This window comes from Pseudophryne corroboree, chromosome 1 (assembly GCF_028390025.1).
Source record: "Pseudophryne corroboree isolate aPseCor3 chromosome 1, aPseCor3.hap2, whole genome shotgun sequence".
Lineage (NCBI taxonomy): Eukaryota > Metazoa > Chordata > Amphibia > Anura > Myobatrachidae > Pseudophryne > Pseudophryne corroboree.
Genome location: NC_086444.1, coordinates 519,163,169 through 519,179,020, shown reverse-complemented (window position 1 = coordinate 519,179,020; position 15,852 = coordinate 519,163,169). Strand labels below are relative to the sequence as shown.

The 15,852-nt window shown below is 48.3% G+C and overlaps 1 protein-coding gene across 6 annotated transcripts in view; it reads right to left on the bottom strand.

Moving 5' to 3' along the window:
* Window positions 1-15,852, bottom strand: part of SMARCA2 (SWI/SNF related, matrix associated, actin dependent regulator of chromatin, subfamily a, member 2) — a 631,684-nt gene that overhangs the window by 343,550 nt on the left and 272,282 nt on the right. For all 6 annotated transcript variants that reach the window (XM_063913944.1, XM_063913943.1, XM_063913946.1 and 3 more), the window contains one exon: window positions 3,886-4,033. In XM_063913944.1, coding sequence (XP_063770014.1) covers window positions 3,886-4,033 — 148 coding nt within the window. The remainder of the gene's footprint in view (window positions 1-3,885; window positions 4,034-15,852) is intronic.

The following is a 15,852-nucleotide window of genomic DNA, read 5'->3' as shown; positions in this document are numbered from 1 at the left end:
CCGTGGACAAACCAAACGGCAGCGTCTGAAACTGATAGTGACAGTTTTGTACAACGAACCTGAGGTACCCCTGGTGTGAGGGGTAATTGGAACGTGGAGATACGCATCCTTGATGTCCAAGGATACCATAAAGTCCCCTTCTTCCAGGTTCGCTATCACTGCTCTGAGTGACTCCATCTTGAACCTGAACTTCTTTATGTACAGGTTCAAGGACTTCAGATTTAGAATAGGCCTTACCGAGCCATCCGGCTTCGGTACCACAAAAAGAGTGGAATAATACCCCTTCCCTTGTTGTAGAAGAGGTACCTTGACTATCACCTGCTGAGAATACAGCTTGTGAATGGCTTCCAAAACCGTCTCCCTTTCTGAGGGGGACGTTGGTAAAGCAGACTTCAGGAAACGGCGAGGTGGCTCTGTCTCTAATTTCAACCTGTACCCCTGAGATTTTATCTGCAGGATCCAGGGATTTACCTGCGAGTGAGCCCACTGCGCGCTGTAATTCTTGAGACGACCGCCTACCGCCCCCGAGTCCGCTTGCGAAGCCCCAGCGTCATGCTGAGGCTTTTGTAGAAGCCGGGGAGGGCTTCTGTTCCTGGGAAGGAGCTGCCTGTTGCTGTCTCTTCCCTCGTCCTCTGCCTCGTGGCAGATATGAATAGCCCTTTGCTCTCTTATTTTTAAAGGAACGAAAGGGCTGCGGTTGAAAGGTCGGTGCCTTTTTCTGTTGGGGAGTGACTTGAGGTAGAAAGGTGGATTTCCCGGCCGTAGCCGTGGCCACCAAATCCGATAGACCGACCCCAAATAACTCCTCTACGCATCGCCTGTCCACTGTCGTGTCCATAAAGCTCTTCTGGCCGAAATGGACATAGCACTTACCCGTGATGCCAGTGTGCAGATATCTCTCTGTGCATCACGCATATAAAGAAATGCATCCTTTATTCGTTCTAACGACAGTAAAATATTGTCCCTGTCCAGGGTATCAATATTTTCGATCAGGGACTCTGACCAAACTACCCCAGCACTGCACATCCAGGCAGTCGCAATAGCTGGTCGTAGTATAACACCTGCATGTGTGTATATACCTTTTTGGATATATTCCATCCTCCTATCTGATGGATCTTTAAGTGCGGCCGTCTCAGGAGAGGGTAACGCCACTTGTTTTGATAAGCGTGTTAGCGCTTTGTCCACCCTAGGAGGTGTTTCCCAGCGCTCCCTAACCTCTGGCGGGAAAGGGTATAAAGCCAATAACTTCTTTGAAATTAGCAGTTTTTTATCGGGGCACCCCACGCTTCATCACACACGTCATTTAATTCTTCTGATTCGGTAAAAACTACTGGTAGTTTTTTCACACCCCACATAATACCCTGTTTAGTGGTACCTGTAGTATCAGCTAAATGTAACATCTCCTTTATTGCCAAAATCATATAACGTGTGGCCCTACTGGAAAATACGGTTGATTTGTCACCTTCACCACCGGAATCAGTGCCTGTGTCTGGGTCTGTGTCGACCGACTGAGGCAAGGGGCGTTTTACAGCCCCTGACGGTGTTTGAGGCGCCTGGACAGGCACTAATTGAGTGTCCGGCCGCCTCATGTCGGCAAACGACTGCTTAAGCGATTTGACGCTATCCCGTAATTCCACAAATAAAGGCATCCATTCTGGTGTCGACCCCCTAGAAGGTGACATCCTCATATTTGGCAATTGCTCCGCCTCCACACCAATAACGTCCTCATACATGTCGACACACACGTACCGACACACAGCAGACACACAGGGAATGCTCTATACGAAGACAGGACCCACTAGCCCTTTGGGGAGACAGAGGGAGAGTCTGCCAGCACACACCAAAAAGCGCTATATATGACAGGGATAGCCTTATGATTAAGTGCTCCCTTATAGCTGCTTTTATATTAATATATTGCCATTTATTTTGCCCCCCCTCTCTGTTATACCCTGTTTCTGTAGTGCAGTGCAGGGGAGAGACCTGGGAGCCTTCCTGACCAGCGGAGCTGTGACAGAAAATGGCGCCGTGTGCTGAGGAGATAGGCCCCGCCCCTTTTCCGGCGGGCTCGTCTCCCGCTATTTAGTACATTTAGGCAGGGGTAAATATCTCCATATAGCCTCTGGGGCTATATGTGAGGTATTTTTAGCCTTTTTAAAGGTTTTCATTTGCCTCCCAGGGCGCCCCCCCCCCAGCGCCCTGCACCCTCAGTGACTGCCGTGTGAAGTGTGCTGAGAGGAAAATGGCGCACAGCTGCAGTGCTGTGCGCTACCTTAAGAAGACTGCAGGAGTCTTCAGCCGCCGATTCTGGACCTCTTCTTGCTTCAGCATCTGTGAGGGGGCCGGCGGCGTGGCTCCGGTGACCATCCAGGCTGTACCTGTGATCGTCCCTCTGGAGCTTCATGTCCAGTAGCCAAGAAGCCAATCCATCCTGCACGCAGGTGAGTTCACTTCTTCTCCCCTCTGTCCCTCATTGCAGTGATCCTGTTGCCAGCAGGAATCACTGTAAAATAAAAAACCTAAGCTAAACTCTCTAAGCAGCTCTTTATGAGAGCCACCTAGAATTGCACCCTTCTCGGCCGGGCACAAAAATCTAACTGGAGTCTGGAGGAGGGTCATAGGGGGAGGAGCCAGTACACACCACCTGACCTGTAAAAGCTTTACTTTTGTGCCCTGTCTCCTGCGGAGCCGCTATTCCCCAAGGTCCTTTCAGGAACCCCAGCATCCACTTAGGACGATAGAGAAATATTTCTAGGATCAGACCCTTTCTGACCCAGGACGCTACTAAGACCCTTATCCACTCACTGGTCATCTCCAGACTGGACTACTGTAATCTCCTCCTGACTGGCATTCCTGACAAATACCTCTCTCCACTCCAATCTATCCTCAATGCTGCCTGGATCATTTTCCTCACCAAATGCATTACATCCACGTCTCCTCTCTTACAAGACCTTCACTGGCTCCCCTTCCCTTTCAGAATCCATTCCAAGCTTCTCACACTCGCTTACAAAGCCCTCACCCACTCCTCTCCCATTTACATCTCTGACCTTATCTCCCCCCCTTACACTCCCACCCGTCCTCTTCGCTCTGCTAATGCACGCTGACTCTCCTGCCTACTGATTACTTCCTCCCACTCCTACATCCAAGATGTTTCATGTGCTGCTCCAATTCTCTGGAATTCCCTACCCCTCAGACTCTCCACCTCTCTACAAAACTTCAAACGGGCTCCCAAGACCCACTTCTTCACCAAACCCAGCCAAATCTCATCCTAACCCTCTGTTCCACGCTCCCTATGTACACCGTCTGTGTCACCCGTCTGTCTACCCCTCCCCTTTAGAATGTAAGCTCTCATGAGCAGGGCCCTCTTCCCTCATGTGCTTATCCTTTCTCTTACTTTAATAATCTTCAACTGCATCAACTCCAGCAGTCTTCTGCCACCTGATGCTTATTCCAGTGTCATCTGCTGATGTAGCTATGTTTATTTACCCTATATTGTCTTCAACTGTAAGTTGCTGTTTTCCCGTTTTGATTATTTGTTTATGTACTCTGAAACTGGGCGCTGCGGAACCCTTGTGGCGCCATATAAATAAAGGATGATAATAATAATAATAATAATAATAATACATTTAGGCTGTTCTGTACCCAGCAATTGAGTTTCTTTGAGATTGGAATTGAGAAGTAGTACATAATTTGCACTTTTTTGCTTGTCCATCACCTCATTGTAACCTCACTTACTGTGTATTTCCACTACAAAGTGTCACCTCTCATATTTTACTTTCCTGACATTTATCTGCAGTTTCTGTAGATGTTTGGTCTCTTTCTGGTCACCACATAAATCAGTAGCAGCAATAGGAATGACAGTTATAGACGATATAGAACATAACATACCTGGTAATGTTTAAGGCTACCATTGACAAGAAGTGTTGATTGTTTATCCACCCTCTCTATGACTGCATGAGCTACTCCATAGTACGACTGAGACTGGCGGGCATCTGCTTGCATACCATACTCATCATCTACATCCTGCTTTGCGGTCCTAAAGTACAAATGGATTTCACAGGTGTTTGTTGTTTTTTTTTTTTTTTTAAACAAGAAAATAAAATATCCTATATTCCAATATCTAAAAGGAAAGCATAACAGAGACTAAACTGTAAACCTTTAGTGTGGATTAAAATGCTATTTCTTATGCAATATTCAATTGAGCACAGATCAAACAAATCAAATTATAAATCAGCACTATATGCTTAAAAACATTTCAACAGATAAGCATTGTTACGCTCGAGTATGTATATATTATTACAAGTTAGCATAAGCATATAGTACAGATACTATGTAGAAAACTCCTCAGATGATTACCAAATCAGGATGCACTCCACTTACTCCTGATTCATCAATGCTACTGTGGAATGATGAATAATGAAGTGTGAACTGCCACACCCTAATACTACAAGTATTATCACACAGGACTTTTCTAGGGAAATGGCCTGGCAGTGAATGTTCAGTTCATTTACAGCCTTAAGATAGACGAACTACCAATCAGGTGTGACGTGTAAAACACACAACCAATTCATTTACAATGTAGATTGACAATGTCCATTAAAATGAAGCAGACCTATCATGACACCAGGAATAGATGACTTTAAACCAGAAAAACACTATCAAAACATACATGTCTTTTCTACAAAGAATGTTGGAGGTGTTCACACCATTGTAATCTAAAATGTCTCCCTAGCCAATAATATTTCAGAGGGTGTGTGGCCTTTGGCACAATCAAATATGTACAAAACAAGAGGATTTTTGGTACTCACTGTTAAATTCAGTTGTCTGAAACCATCTTGGGGACAATGCTACCTTTATATGTAGAAGACATGGTGTCCAGCAGTAGGCACTTGTGCAAACCTTAAATTTGTTTGTTGCCATTTCTTTCTATACCCCAAAACCAATCAGCTTTGAGGTTATAATTAAGAAACCCAAATAAATGAATAGAACTAAAAACACTCAAAGTAGCGCAACTCTCAAACAATAAAAGAAGGGGTAAGAACAGTGTCTCCCCCAGATGGATTCAGAAAATAGGATTTTAAATACCTACCGGTAAAATCCTTTTCTCGTAGTCCATAAGGGATATTGGGGAGAGAATTAGTACGATGGGGTATAGACGGGTTCAAAGGAGCCAGTGCACTTTAAATTTCTTCAACTGGGTGTGCCGACTCCTCCCCTCTATGCCTCCTCCTACAGGTCAGTTATAGGTAAAACAGTGCCCGAAAGAGAATGACATACTTGAGAGAAGGAACAAAACAACAAGAAGTGTGGTGAGATTTACACACCAGCACACCAAAACATAACCGGACCAGCGACAGCTGGCAACATTAACCGCAACAGCGGAACAGGTAACACCAAACAGAGAACCTGCAGAAAGTCACCGCACAGAGGCGGGCGCGCAATATCCTTTATGGACTACGAGAAACGGATTTACCGGTAGGTATTTAAAATCCTATTTTCTCTAGCATCCATAAGGGACATTGTGGACAGATTTAGTATGATGGGATGTCCCAAAGCTTCCAGAACGGGCGGAAACGTGCGGAGACTGCTGTAGAACCGCCTGCCCAAACTGGGTATCCTCTTTGGCCAAGGTATCAAAATTGTAGAATTTCACAAAAGTGTTCATCCCCGACCAGGTAGCAGCTCGGCATAGTTGCAAGGCCGAGACTCCACGAGCAGCCGCCCGGGAAGAGCCCACTGACCTTGTAAAGTGGGCCTTCAGAGACTGAGGAACAGGTAAGGCTGCCGACACATATGCCTGTTGGATAGTAAGTCTAATCCAACGAGCAATGGTCTGCTTAGAAGCAGGACAACCCTTTTTCTGCGCATCATAATGCACGAATAAGGAATCAGTCTTTCTGACCCGAGCTGTGCGCCCAACATAGATCTTTAAAGCACGCACAACATCCAAATACTCCAGAGGAGTCGAAGCGTCAGAACAGGACGGAACCACAATAGGTTGATTCAGGTGGAATGCGGAGACAACCTTCGGCAGGAACTGCTGTCTAGTTCGGAGCTCCGCTCTGTCCTCATAAAAGACCAACTAGGGACTTTTACACGATAAGGAACCCCATTCGGAGACTCATCTAGCAGAAGCCAGGGCCAGTAACATCACCGTCTTCCACGTGAGGTACTTGTCTTCTACAGTCATCAGAGGCTCAAACAAGGAGGACGGTAGAAATTTCAACACTACATTCAAAGCCCAAGGTGCCGTAGGCGGTACAAAGGGAGGTTGTATGTGTAGTACCCCTTGTAAGAAGGTCTGAATTTCTGGTAACACAGTCAATTTCTTCTAAAAGAAAATTGAGAGAGCTGAAATCTGGACCTTAACGGAGCCAAGACTTAAGCACTTATCCACAACAGCCTGTAGGAAACATAAGAAACGACCCAAGTGAAACTCTGCAGGTGGATACGTGCATTCTTCGCACCAATAGACATATGTCCTCCAGATATGATGATAGTGTTTTGACGTCACAGGTTTTCTGGCTTGCACCAGATGTTCCACTCTACTTCCATGCGGTCAAACGAAGACGCCATAAGTCCGGGTAGACGAACGGTCCTTGCTGAAGAAGATCCTTTCTTAGCAGCAGAGGCCAAGGGTCTTCTATGGACATGTCCAGAAGAGTTGCGTACCACACCCTTCAGGGTCAATCCGGCGCTATCAGGATTGCTTGTACTCTGTGATATCTGATCCGCTGGAGCGCCCTTGGGATCAACGGAAATCGGAGGAAATAGGTAGACCAGCTGGTAAGGCCATGGCGACGTCAGCGCATACACTGCACTCGCCTGAGGGTCTCTGGTTCGCGAGCAGTAGCAGCAAAGCTTCTTGTTGAGGCGAGACGCCATCATGATGATCTGCGGGTATCCCCACCTGTCGACATACATCTGAGGATGTAATCCCCACTCCCCCGGGTGGAGGTCGTGGCGACTCAGGAAGTCCGCTTCCCAGTTGTCCACCCCCAGAATGAAGATTGTGGACAGTGCTCTTGCATGTCTTTCTGCCCAGAAGAGTATTCTTGACACTTCTCACATGAAGGCTCTGCTTTTTGTCCCTCCTTGTCGACTGATATACGCCACAGCCGTGGCGTTGTCCGACTGGACCTGGATCGCCCAATCGCTGAGTAGAGGGGAGGCCTGAATCAGAGCATAGTAGATGGCCCGAAGTTCCAGTATGTTGATCGGAAGGAGGGCCTCTTGGACAGACCACCTGCCCTGGAACTGCACCCCCTGGGTGACAGCTCCCCATCCTCTCAAACTCGCATCCGTCGTGAGGAGAATCCAATCCTGAATCCCATAGCGTCGACCAACCTGCAGGTTGGAAGACTGTAGCCACCACAGGAGTGAAATCCTTGCTTGGGGTGACAGCCGAATCATCCGATGCATCTGAAGATGGGAGACGGACCACTTGTTCAGGATATCCAATTGGATAGGTCTGGCATGAAACCGTCCGAACTGTATTGCCTCATACGAGGCCACCATCTTTCCCAACAATTTTATGCAAAGATGAATGTATACTCGAGCAGGTCAAAGCACCATGCGAACCATTTCTTGAAGTGTTCTCACTTTTTCGTCTGGGAGGAACACTTTCTGTGCTACAGTATCCAGGAGCATCCCCAGAAACAGGAGCAGCTGAGACTGTTCCAGGTGGGACTTCTGCAGATTGAGGATCCACTCGTGGCGAGACAGAAGTTGATTAGTGCGATCTATATGGAGCAATAGAAGCTCCCTGGAATTCGCTTTTATCAGGAGATCGTCCAGGTATGGAATTACGTTGACCCCCTGGACTGAAACATCATTTCCGCCATCACCTTCGTGAACACCCTCGGTGCTGTAGACAGGCCAAAGGGTAATGCCTGAAACTGGTAGTGATCATTCAGTAGGGAGAACCGCAGATAGGCCTGATGAGGAGGCCAAATTGGGATATGGAGGTAAGCATCCTTGATATCCAGGGACACCAGGAATTCCTGTTGGTCCAGGCCTGCGATCACTGCTCTCAAAGATTCCATCTTGAATTTGAAAACCTTTAGGTAAGGATTCAAGGACTTCAGATTCAGAATGGGTCTCACAGACCCATCTGGCTTTGGCACTATGAACAGACTGGAGTAGTAACCCTGTCCTTGTTGTTGTAGGGGCACTGGAACAATTTGTTTATGACCAGTAGTAGCGTACCACGCATATTTTCCAAAGTTGGTAAGCCTGATTTGAAAAATCGTTGGTTGAGGAGCACAGTCGAACTCCAGCTTGTAACCCTGAAAGATAAGGTCCCTTACCCAAGCATCTTGGCAGGAACCGTCCCAGATGTGACTGTAGTGACGTAACCTAGCTCCCACAACGAGATCCCCTCGAGGTGGGTGGGCACTGTCATGCAGAAGCTGAACTGGCGCCCTGGTCCTGAGATCCTGCAACGGCTGGTTTCTTAGGTTTTCCTCTGGAGCCTCAAGCTGCGTTGGAGGCCCCCCTGGCCCTAGATCGAAATCTGGAGGACCGAAAGGACTGAGTAGACGGTCCCAGATAGGTACGCCTAGCAGGCGGAGCCCCTGAAGGGAGAAACGCGGATTTCCCAGCAGTAGCTTTGGAAATTCATGCGTCCAATATACCTCCAAAAAGCCATTCACCTGTGAAGGGAAGAGATTCCACATTACGTTTGGAGTCAGCATCAGCAATCCACTGACGCAACCATATGGCTCTGCGTGCACACAGCCATAGCCCTAGCATTAATATTGCCAATTTCTTTAAAGGGAGGCACAGAGGACTCTTGCCGTGTCCTGAATGTGTTTTAGGAAAGTTACAGTAGTAACTAAGGTCATATCACCCAACAGACCTTCCTGGATTTAAGTAGCCCAGAAATGAATTGCATGTGTCATCCAGAAACCCGCAATGACCAGTCTTTGAGCTACATCTGCAGCAGTGTAGATCGATTTCAGAGTGGTCTTAATTTTCCTATCTGCCGGATCCTTTGTCATAAAGGAGCCCGGAGCAGGAAGTACCACCTTTTTAAAAAGGCGAGAGACTGAGACGTCTACTGCTGGAGATTCTTCCCAGAATTTCCTGCCTTCAGGGGCATGGGGAAGGTATGCAAAAACCGCTTGGACACCTGATATTTTTTATCTGGATTTTTCCAGGCTATTTTAAATAAATCATCCAATTCCTCGGAGTCAGGAAATGTGACTGTCATTTTGTCTTGTGGGAGGAAAAATAACTGCTGATTACTAGCATCCTCCAGGGGAAGCTTTAACACATCCTGAATAGCCAATATGAGGAGATCAATACCCTGAGTAGGTGTGGCCCACTTATGGGATCCACATCATCCCCATCATCCTTTATGTCATCATCAGTATCTGACAGTAGTGCAGGTAAAGCATGTTTTTGTGCACCTGCAGTAGACAGCGGGAGATGTTTAGCAGCTAGATCTGCCACTGCTTGTTGCAGTTCCTGAGTTTTATTGACATTTGAAGTGAGTTGAGATGACATATCAGACATCATAGTTTTGATAGCCCCCAGCCAGGAGGGATCTTGACTCTCCCCCATATCGTTATCAGCATTTTGTGAAGACTGACTACACTGCTCACATGATATTGAGTCAGATGAAATAGAGGAGAATCTAGCATTACATGCACTGCATAACATCAGTTTTACCATTGTGAAGAAAAATAGGTACAATACACATACAACAGCCTGAAATACAATACAAGCCTGCCCCATTGCATGTCAGAGGAGACACAGGAGAAGGGACACCAGCGCACCCAACTCTGCACAGCCCCAGTGAGGCTGTCAGCGTTTCACATATACATAATCAACAGTGAGACTGTCTTATGAAAATTCCCTCAGAGGAATCATATTTGTGCACAATATAGTAGCTCTCCCCCTCTATACCAGGTACCAGTAATCCAGCGTGTGACCGTTACGAAGGAGCTGTATGAGGCTGCTTCTGCAGAAGAAGGCGCCAAAATGCAGCTGAGCCCGCTCTAATGTAGCGCCGCCCCCTGCAATGGCGCCAGAGCAACTGTGTAATATTTATGCTGGCCATGTCTCCCTATGTGTTTGTAGCCTCACAAATGCTTGGTACAAGAATATTTAGCCAGTCTCACTCAGGGGCTACAGTGGTCCTCCCCAGGAGGGACCCGTACGCCACACCGGCGCTTCTGCAGCACAGTGAACTGGGGGACCCCCGATGTGTACTCGCCACCGATGATCACCTTCAGGCAGTGTTAGGGGTGTGCAGCATGCTGCGGCAGCCAAGGTGCCATGCCCCGCTGAAGAAACAGCCCCTCAGGACGATGGTCCTGCAGCGGGGAAGCGGCTCTGCACCTCAAGAGACCGGTGACTGCTATTAAGTATTGGAGCACTATCTGAAAAATAAGTGTCAAAAGCTGCATTTTGTGGTGGTTTGTTGTTGGCAATTATTGTGGGCATTAGAGGGCACTAAAAGGCCTCAGATTGTCTAAAAGAAGAATCTATATTCATAAATGAGCATAGGCCGAACAACATCAAGAATGAGGAGCGGGGTACTACTTCCAGAAGAGAGATCTAGATTCAAAGCAGAAAAAAACAATGGGGGTCATTCAGAGTTGATCGCTCGCTAGCAGTTTGTAGCAGCCGTGCAAACGCTAAGCCGCCGCCCTCTGGGAGTGTATTTCTCATACGTCCTAGAGGATGCTGGGGACTCCAAAAGGACCATGGGGTATAGACGGATCCGCAGGAGCTTGGGCACACTATAAAGACTTAAACTGGGTGTGAACTGGCTCCTCCCTCTATGCCCCTCCTCCAGACCTCAGTTAGACTTTGTGCCCAGGAGTGATGGGTCACACACTAGGGGAGCTCTCCTGAGTTTCTCTGAAAGACTTTATGTTAGGTTTTTTATTTTCAGGGAGACCTGCTGGCTACAGGCTCCCTGCATCGTGGGAGTGAGGGGAGAGAAGCAGGACCTACTTCTTCTTAGTTTAAAGACTCTGCTTCTCGGCTACTGGACACCATTAGCTCCAGAGGGTTCGATCACTTGGTGCGCCTAGCTGCTCGTTCCCGGAGCCACGCCGTCAATCTCCTCACAGAAGCCAGAAGAAAGAAGCTGGGTGAGTATTGGAAGAAAAGAAGACTTCAGTGACGGCAGAAGACTTCAGTAACGGAGGTAACAGCAGCGGTAGTGCTACGCTCCAGGCTCCCACACACCAACGTCTCTGGCAGGGTGCAGGGCGCTGGGGGGGGAGCACCCTGGGGGCATGTTGCTGAGGGTCTACAATGCTGGCGGGGGACATATTTCGGTGCCTGGGCATGGTGTATGTTCACCCCGCCAGGGTGCCGCAGGGGGGAGAGACAGTGGTAGCGCTGCGCTCCCGGCTACCACGCTTTCCATCACCTGCAGGGTGCAGGGCGCTGGGGGGGGGGGGGGGGGAGCGCCCTGGGCAGCATATAATAAAATCTGTAATTCACTGGCGGGGGGACATATTTCGGTGCCCGCCCCACCAGTGCGCCGCGAACGGCTCCCACACTCCACGGGCCTGCAGGGTGCAGGGCGCTGGGGGGGGAGCGCCCTGGGCAGCGTATAACGGGTGAAATCACTGGCGGGGGGACATGCTTCGGTGCCCGCCCCGCCAGTGCACCGCACACGGGAGAGAGCAGCAGCGGTAGCGCTACGCTCTCTGTTCCCGCACTCCATCGGCAGGCAGGATGCAGGGCGCTGGGGGGGAGCGCCCTGGGCGGCATTTCTGAAAGGATCCCGGGCGGGGTAACATACCCGGACACCGGGTGTCTTCGCCCCGCCAGGAGACCGGCACGCTGCGGTCCATAGCTCCCACACACCAACGGCTTCCGTGGGTGCAGGGCGCAAGGGGGGGCGCCCTGGGCTGAGTAGGGACATTAAACAAGTTATACAGGGGGTTACCTCCTGTATATAGGGTCCCCAGCTAAGTTTTAGTACTTTATATATTTATATATATATATATTTATATGATTGAGCGGGCTAAAGCGCCCCGGGAAGGGGTGGAGCTTAGCCCTCACAGAGGAGTCAGCGCCATTTTCCTCAGGTCCCTGCCAAGATTTACTGTATAGTAAGAAGGAGGGGGGGGGGCACAGTGTTTTTAATGCTATATGGGGGTCATATAGCATTATGTTTAATAATGGACGCATAATCCTTGTTGTGATACATAAATTCACTATTTCCCTGTTTATTTACCCACTATCGGTTAGTCGACATATGTCGGCAGGTGTGAGGGCTTTTGCTGTGGGGATAACTGTCGGCTTCGCCGACACATGGCGGTACTTGATTCAAGTATTAGCAGGTTGGTTTTGTGTACTTAAAAACAAGTAAACACGCTAGGGGAGACTCAGTTGTTTGTGGATGTCCTAATCGGCATCACCGGTATTTGCTGGGTAAAAGAATTAACAGGCTGTTATTGCCTTGTACCTGTATTGTGTGTGTGTGTGTGTGTGTGTGTGTGTGTGTGTGTGTGTGTGTGTGTGTGTGTGTGTGTGTGTGTGTGTGTGTGTGTGTATAGATATATATATATATATATATATATATATATAGATATATAGAGAGAGAGAGAGAGGGAGAGAGAGAGATTTGTAGGTATAGGTGGGTGGAGTGTTATTAAAATTGTATATGTATGCTTCCCTCAGACCCCTCGGGGTTTTGAGATTATTATTATTTTTTTGCCCGCTTACTATTCCTTGCTGTCAACATTTACTCAGTTTCTGTCGACCATAACATTCCTGGTAGATCCACATCGGGGGCACGTCAGTACATGGTCATACACATTCACAACACATTACTGTCACTAGGGACCTGACGGGTCTGGACAATCCATTTGCGTATAGGTTATATCTATATGTAGATATAATAAGAATTTACTTACCGATAATTCTATTTCTCATAGTCCGTAGTGGATGCTGGGGACTCCGTAAGGACCATGGGGAATAGCGGCTCCGCAGGAGACTGGGCACATCTAAAGAAAGCTTTAGGACTATCTGGTGTGCACTGGCTCCTCCCCCTATGACCCTCCTCCAAGCCTCAGTTAGGATACTGTGCCCGGACGAGCGTACACAATAAGGAAGGATTTTGAATCCCGGGTAAGACTCATACCAGCCACACCAATCACACCGTATAACCTGTGATCTGAACCCAGTTAACAGCATGATAACAGAGGAGCCTCTGAAAGATGGCTCACAACAATAATAACCCGATTTTTGTAACAATAACTATGTACAAGTATTGCAGACAATCCGCACTTGGGATGGGCGCCCAGCATCCACTACGGACTACGAGAAATAGAATTATCGGTAAGTAAATTCTTATTTTCTCCAACGTCCTAAGTGGATGCTGGGGACTCCGTAAGGACCATGGGGATTATACCAAAGCTCCCAAACGGGCGGGAGAGTGCGGATGACTCTGCAGCACCAAATGAGAGAACTCCAGGTCCTCCTCAGCCAGGATAACAATTTTGTAGAATTTTACAAACGTATTTGCTCCTGACCAAGTAGCTGCTCGGCAAAGTTGTAAAGCCGAGACCCCTCGGGCAGCCGCCCAAGATGAGCCCACCTTCCTTGTGGAGTGGGCATTTACAGATTTTTGGCTGTGGCAGGCCTGCCACAGAATGTGCAAGCTGAATTGTACTACAAATCCAACGAGCAATAGTCTGCTTAGAAGCAGGAGCACCCAGCTTGTTGGGTGCACACAGGATAAACAGCGAGTCAGATTTCCTGACTCCAGCCGTCCTGGAAACATATTTTCAGGGCACTGACAACGTCTAGCAACTTGGAGGCCTCCAAGTCCCTAGTAGCCGCAGGCACCACCAATAGGTTGGTTCAGGTGAGATGCTGAAACCACCTTGGGGAGAAACTGAGGACGAGTCCTCAATTCCGCCCTGTCCGAATGGAAAATCAGATAAGGGCTTTTTCAGGATAAAGCCGCCAATTCTGACACGCGCCTGGCCCAGGCCAGGGCCAACAGCATGACCACTTTCCATGTGAGATATTTTAACTCCACAGATTTAAGTGGTTCAAACCAATGTGACTTTTGGAACCCAAAACTACATTGAGATCCCAAAGTGCCACTGGAGGCACAAAAGGAGGCTGTATATGCAGTACCCCTTTTACAAACGTCTGAACTTCAGGGACTGAAGCTAGTTCTTTTTGGAAGAAAATTGACAGGGCCGAAATTTGAACCTTAATGGACCCCAATTTCAGGCCCATAGACACTCCTGTTTGCAGGAAATGTAGGAATCGACCCAGTTGAATTTCCTCCGTCGGGCCTTACTGGCCTCGCACCACGCAACATATTTTCGCCAATTGCGGTGATAATGTTTTTGCGGTTACATCCTTCCTGGCTTTGATCAGGATAGGGATGACTTCATCCGGAATGCCTTTTTTCCTTCAGGATCCGGCGTTCAACCGCCATGCCGTCAAACGCAGCCGCGGTAAGTCTTGGAACAGACAGTGTCCTTGCTGGGGGAGACGTCTCGAATTCTAATTTGTACCCCTGAGATATCACCTGAAGGATCCAGGGGTCTACTTGCGAGTGAGCCCACTGCGCGCTGAAATTCATTGAGACGGGCCCCCCACCGTGCCTGATTCTGCTTGTAAAGCCCCAGCGTATACTGAGGGCTTGGCAGAGGCGGGAGTGGGTTTCTGTTCCTGGGAACTGGCTGATTTCTGCAGCCTTTTTCCTCTCCCTCTGTCACGGGGCAGAAATGAGGAACCTTTTGCCCGCTTGTCCACGAAAAGACTGCGCCTGATAATACGGCGTCTTCTCATGTTGAGAGGCGACCTGGGGTACAAACGTGGAATTCCCAGCTGTTGCCGTGGCCACGAGGTCTGAAAGACCGACCCCAAATAACTCCTCCCTTAATAAAGCAATACTTCCAAATGCCGTTTGGAATACGCATCACCTGACCACTGACGTGTCCATAACCCTCTACTGGTAGAAATGGACAACGCGCTTAGACTTAATGCCAGTCGGCAAATATTCCGCTGTGCATCACGCATATATAAAAATGCATCTTTTAAATGCTCTATAGGCAAAAATATACTGTCCCTATCTAGGGTATCAATATTTTCAGTCAGGGAATCCGACCACGCCAACCCAGCACTGCGCATCCAGGCTGAGGCGATTGCTGGTCGCAGTATAACACCAGTATGTGTGTAAATACCTTTTAGGATACCCTCCTGCTTTCTATCAGCAGGATCCTTAAGGGCGGCCATCTCAGGCGAAGGTAGAGCCCTTACAAGCGTGTGAGCGCTTTATCCCCCCTAGGGGGTGTTTCCCAACGCACCCTAACCTCTGGCGGGAAAGGATATAATGCCAATAACATTTTAGAAATTATCCGTTGTTATCGGGGGAAACCCACGTATCATCACACACCTCATTTAATTTCTCAGATTCAGGAAAACTACAGGTAGTTTTTCCTCACCGAACATAATACCCCTTTTTTGGTGGTACTCATATTATCAGAAATGTGTAAAACATTTTTCATTGCCTCAATCATGTAACGTGTGGCCCTACTGGAAGTCACATTCGTCTCTTCACCGTCGACACTGGAGTCAGTATCCGTGTCGGCGTCTATATCTGCCATCTGAGGTAACGGGCGCTTTAGAGCCCCTGACGGCCTATGAGACGCCTGGACAGGCACAAGCTGAGTAGCCGGCTGTCTCATGTCAACCACTGTCTTTTATACAGAGCTGACACTGTCACGTAATTCCTTCCAACAGTTCATCCACTCAGGTGTCGACCCCCTAGGGGGTGACATCACTATTACAGGCAATCTGCTCCGTCTCCACATCATTTTTCTCCTCATACATGTCGACACAAAAGTACCGACATAC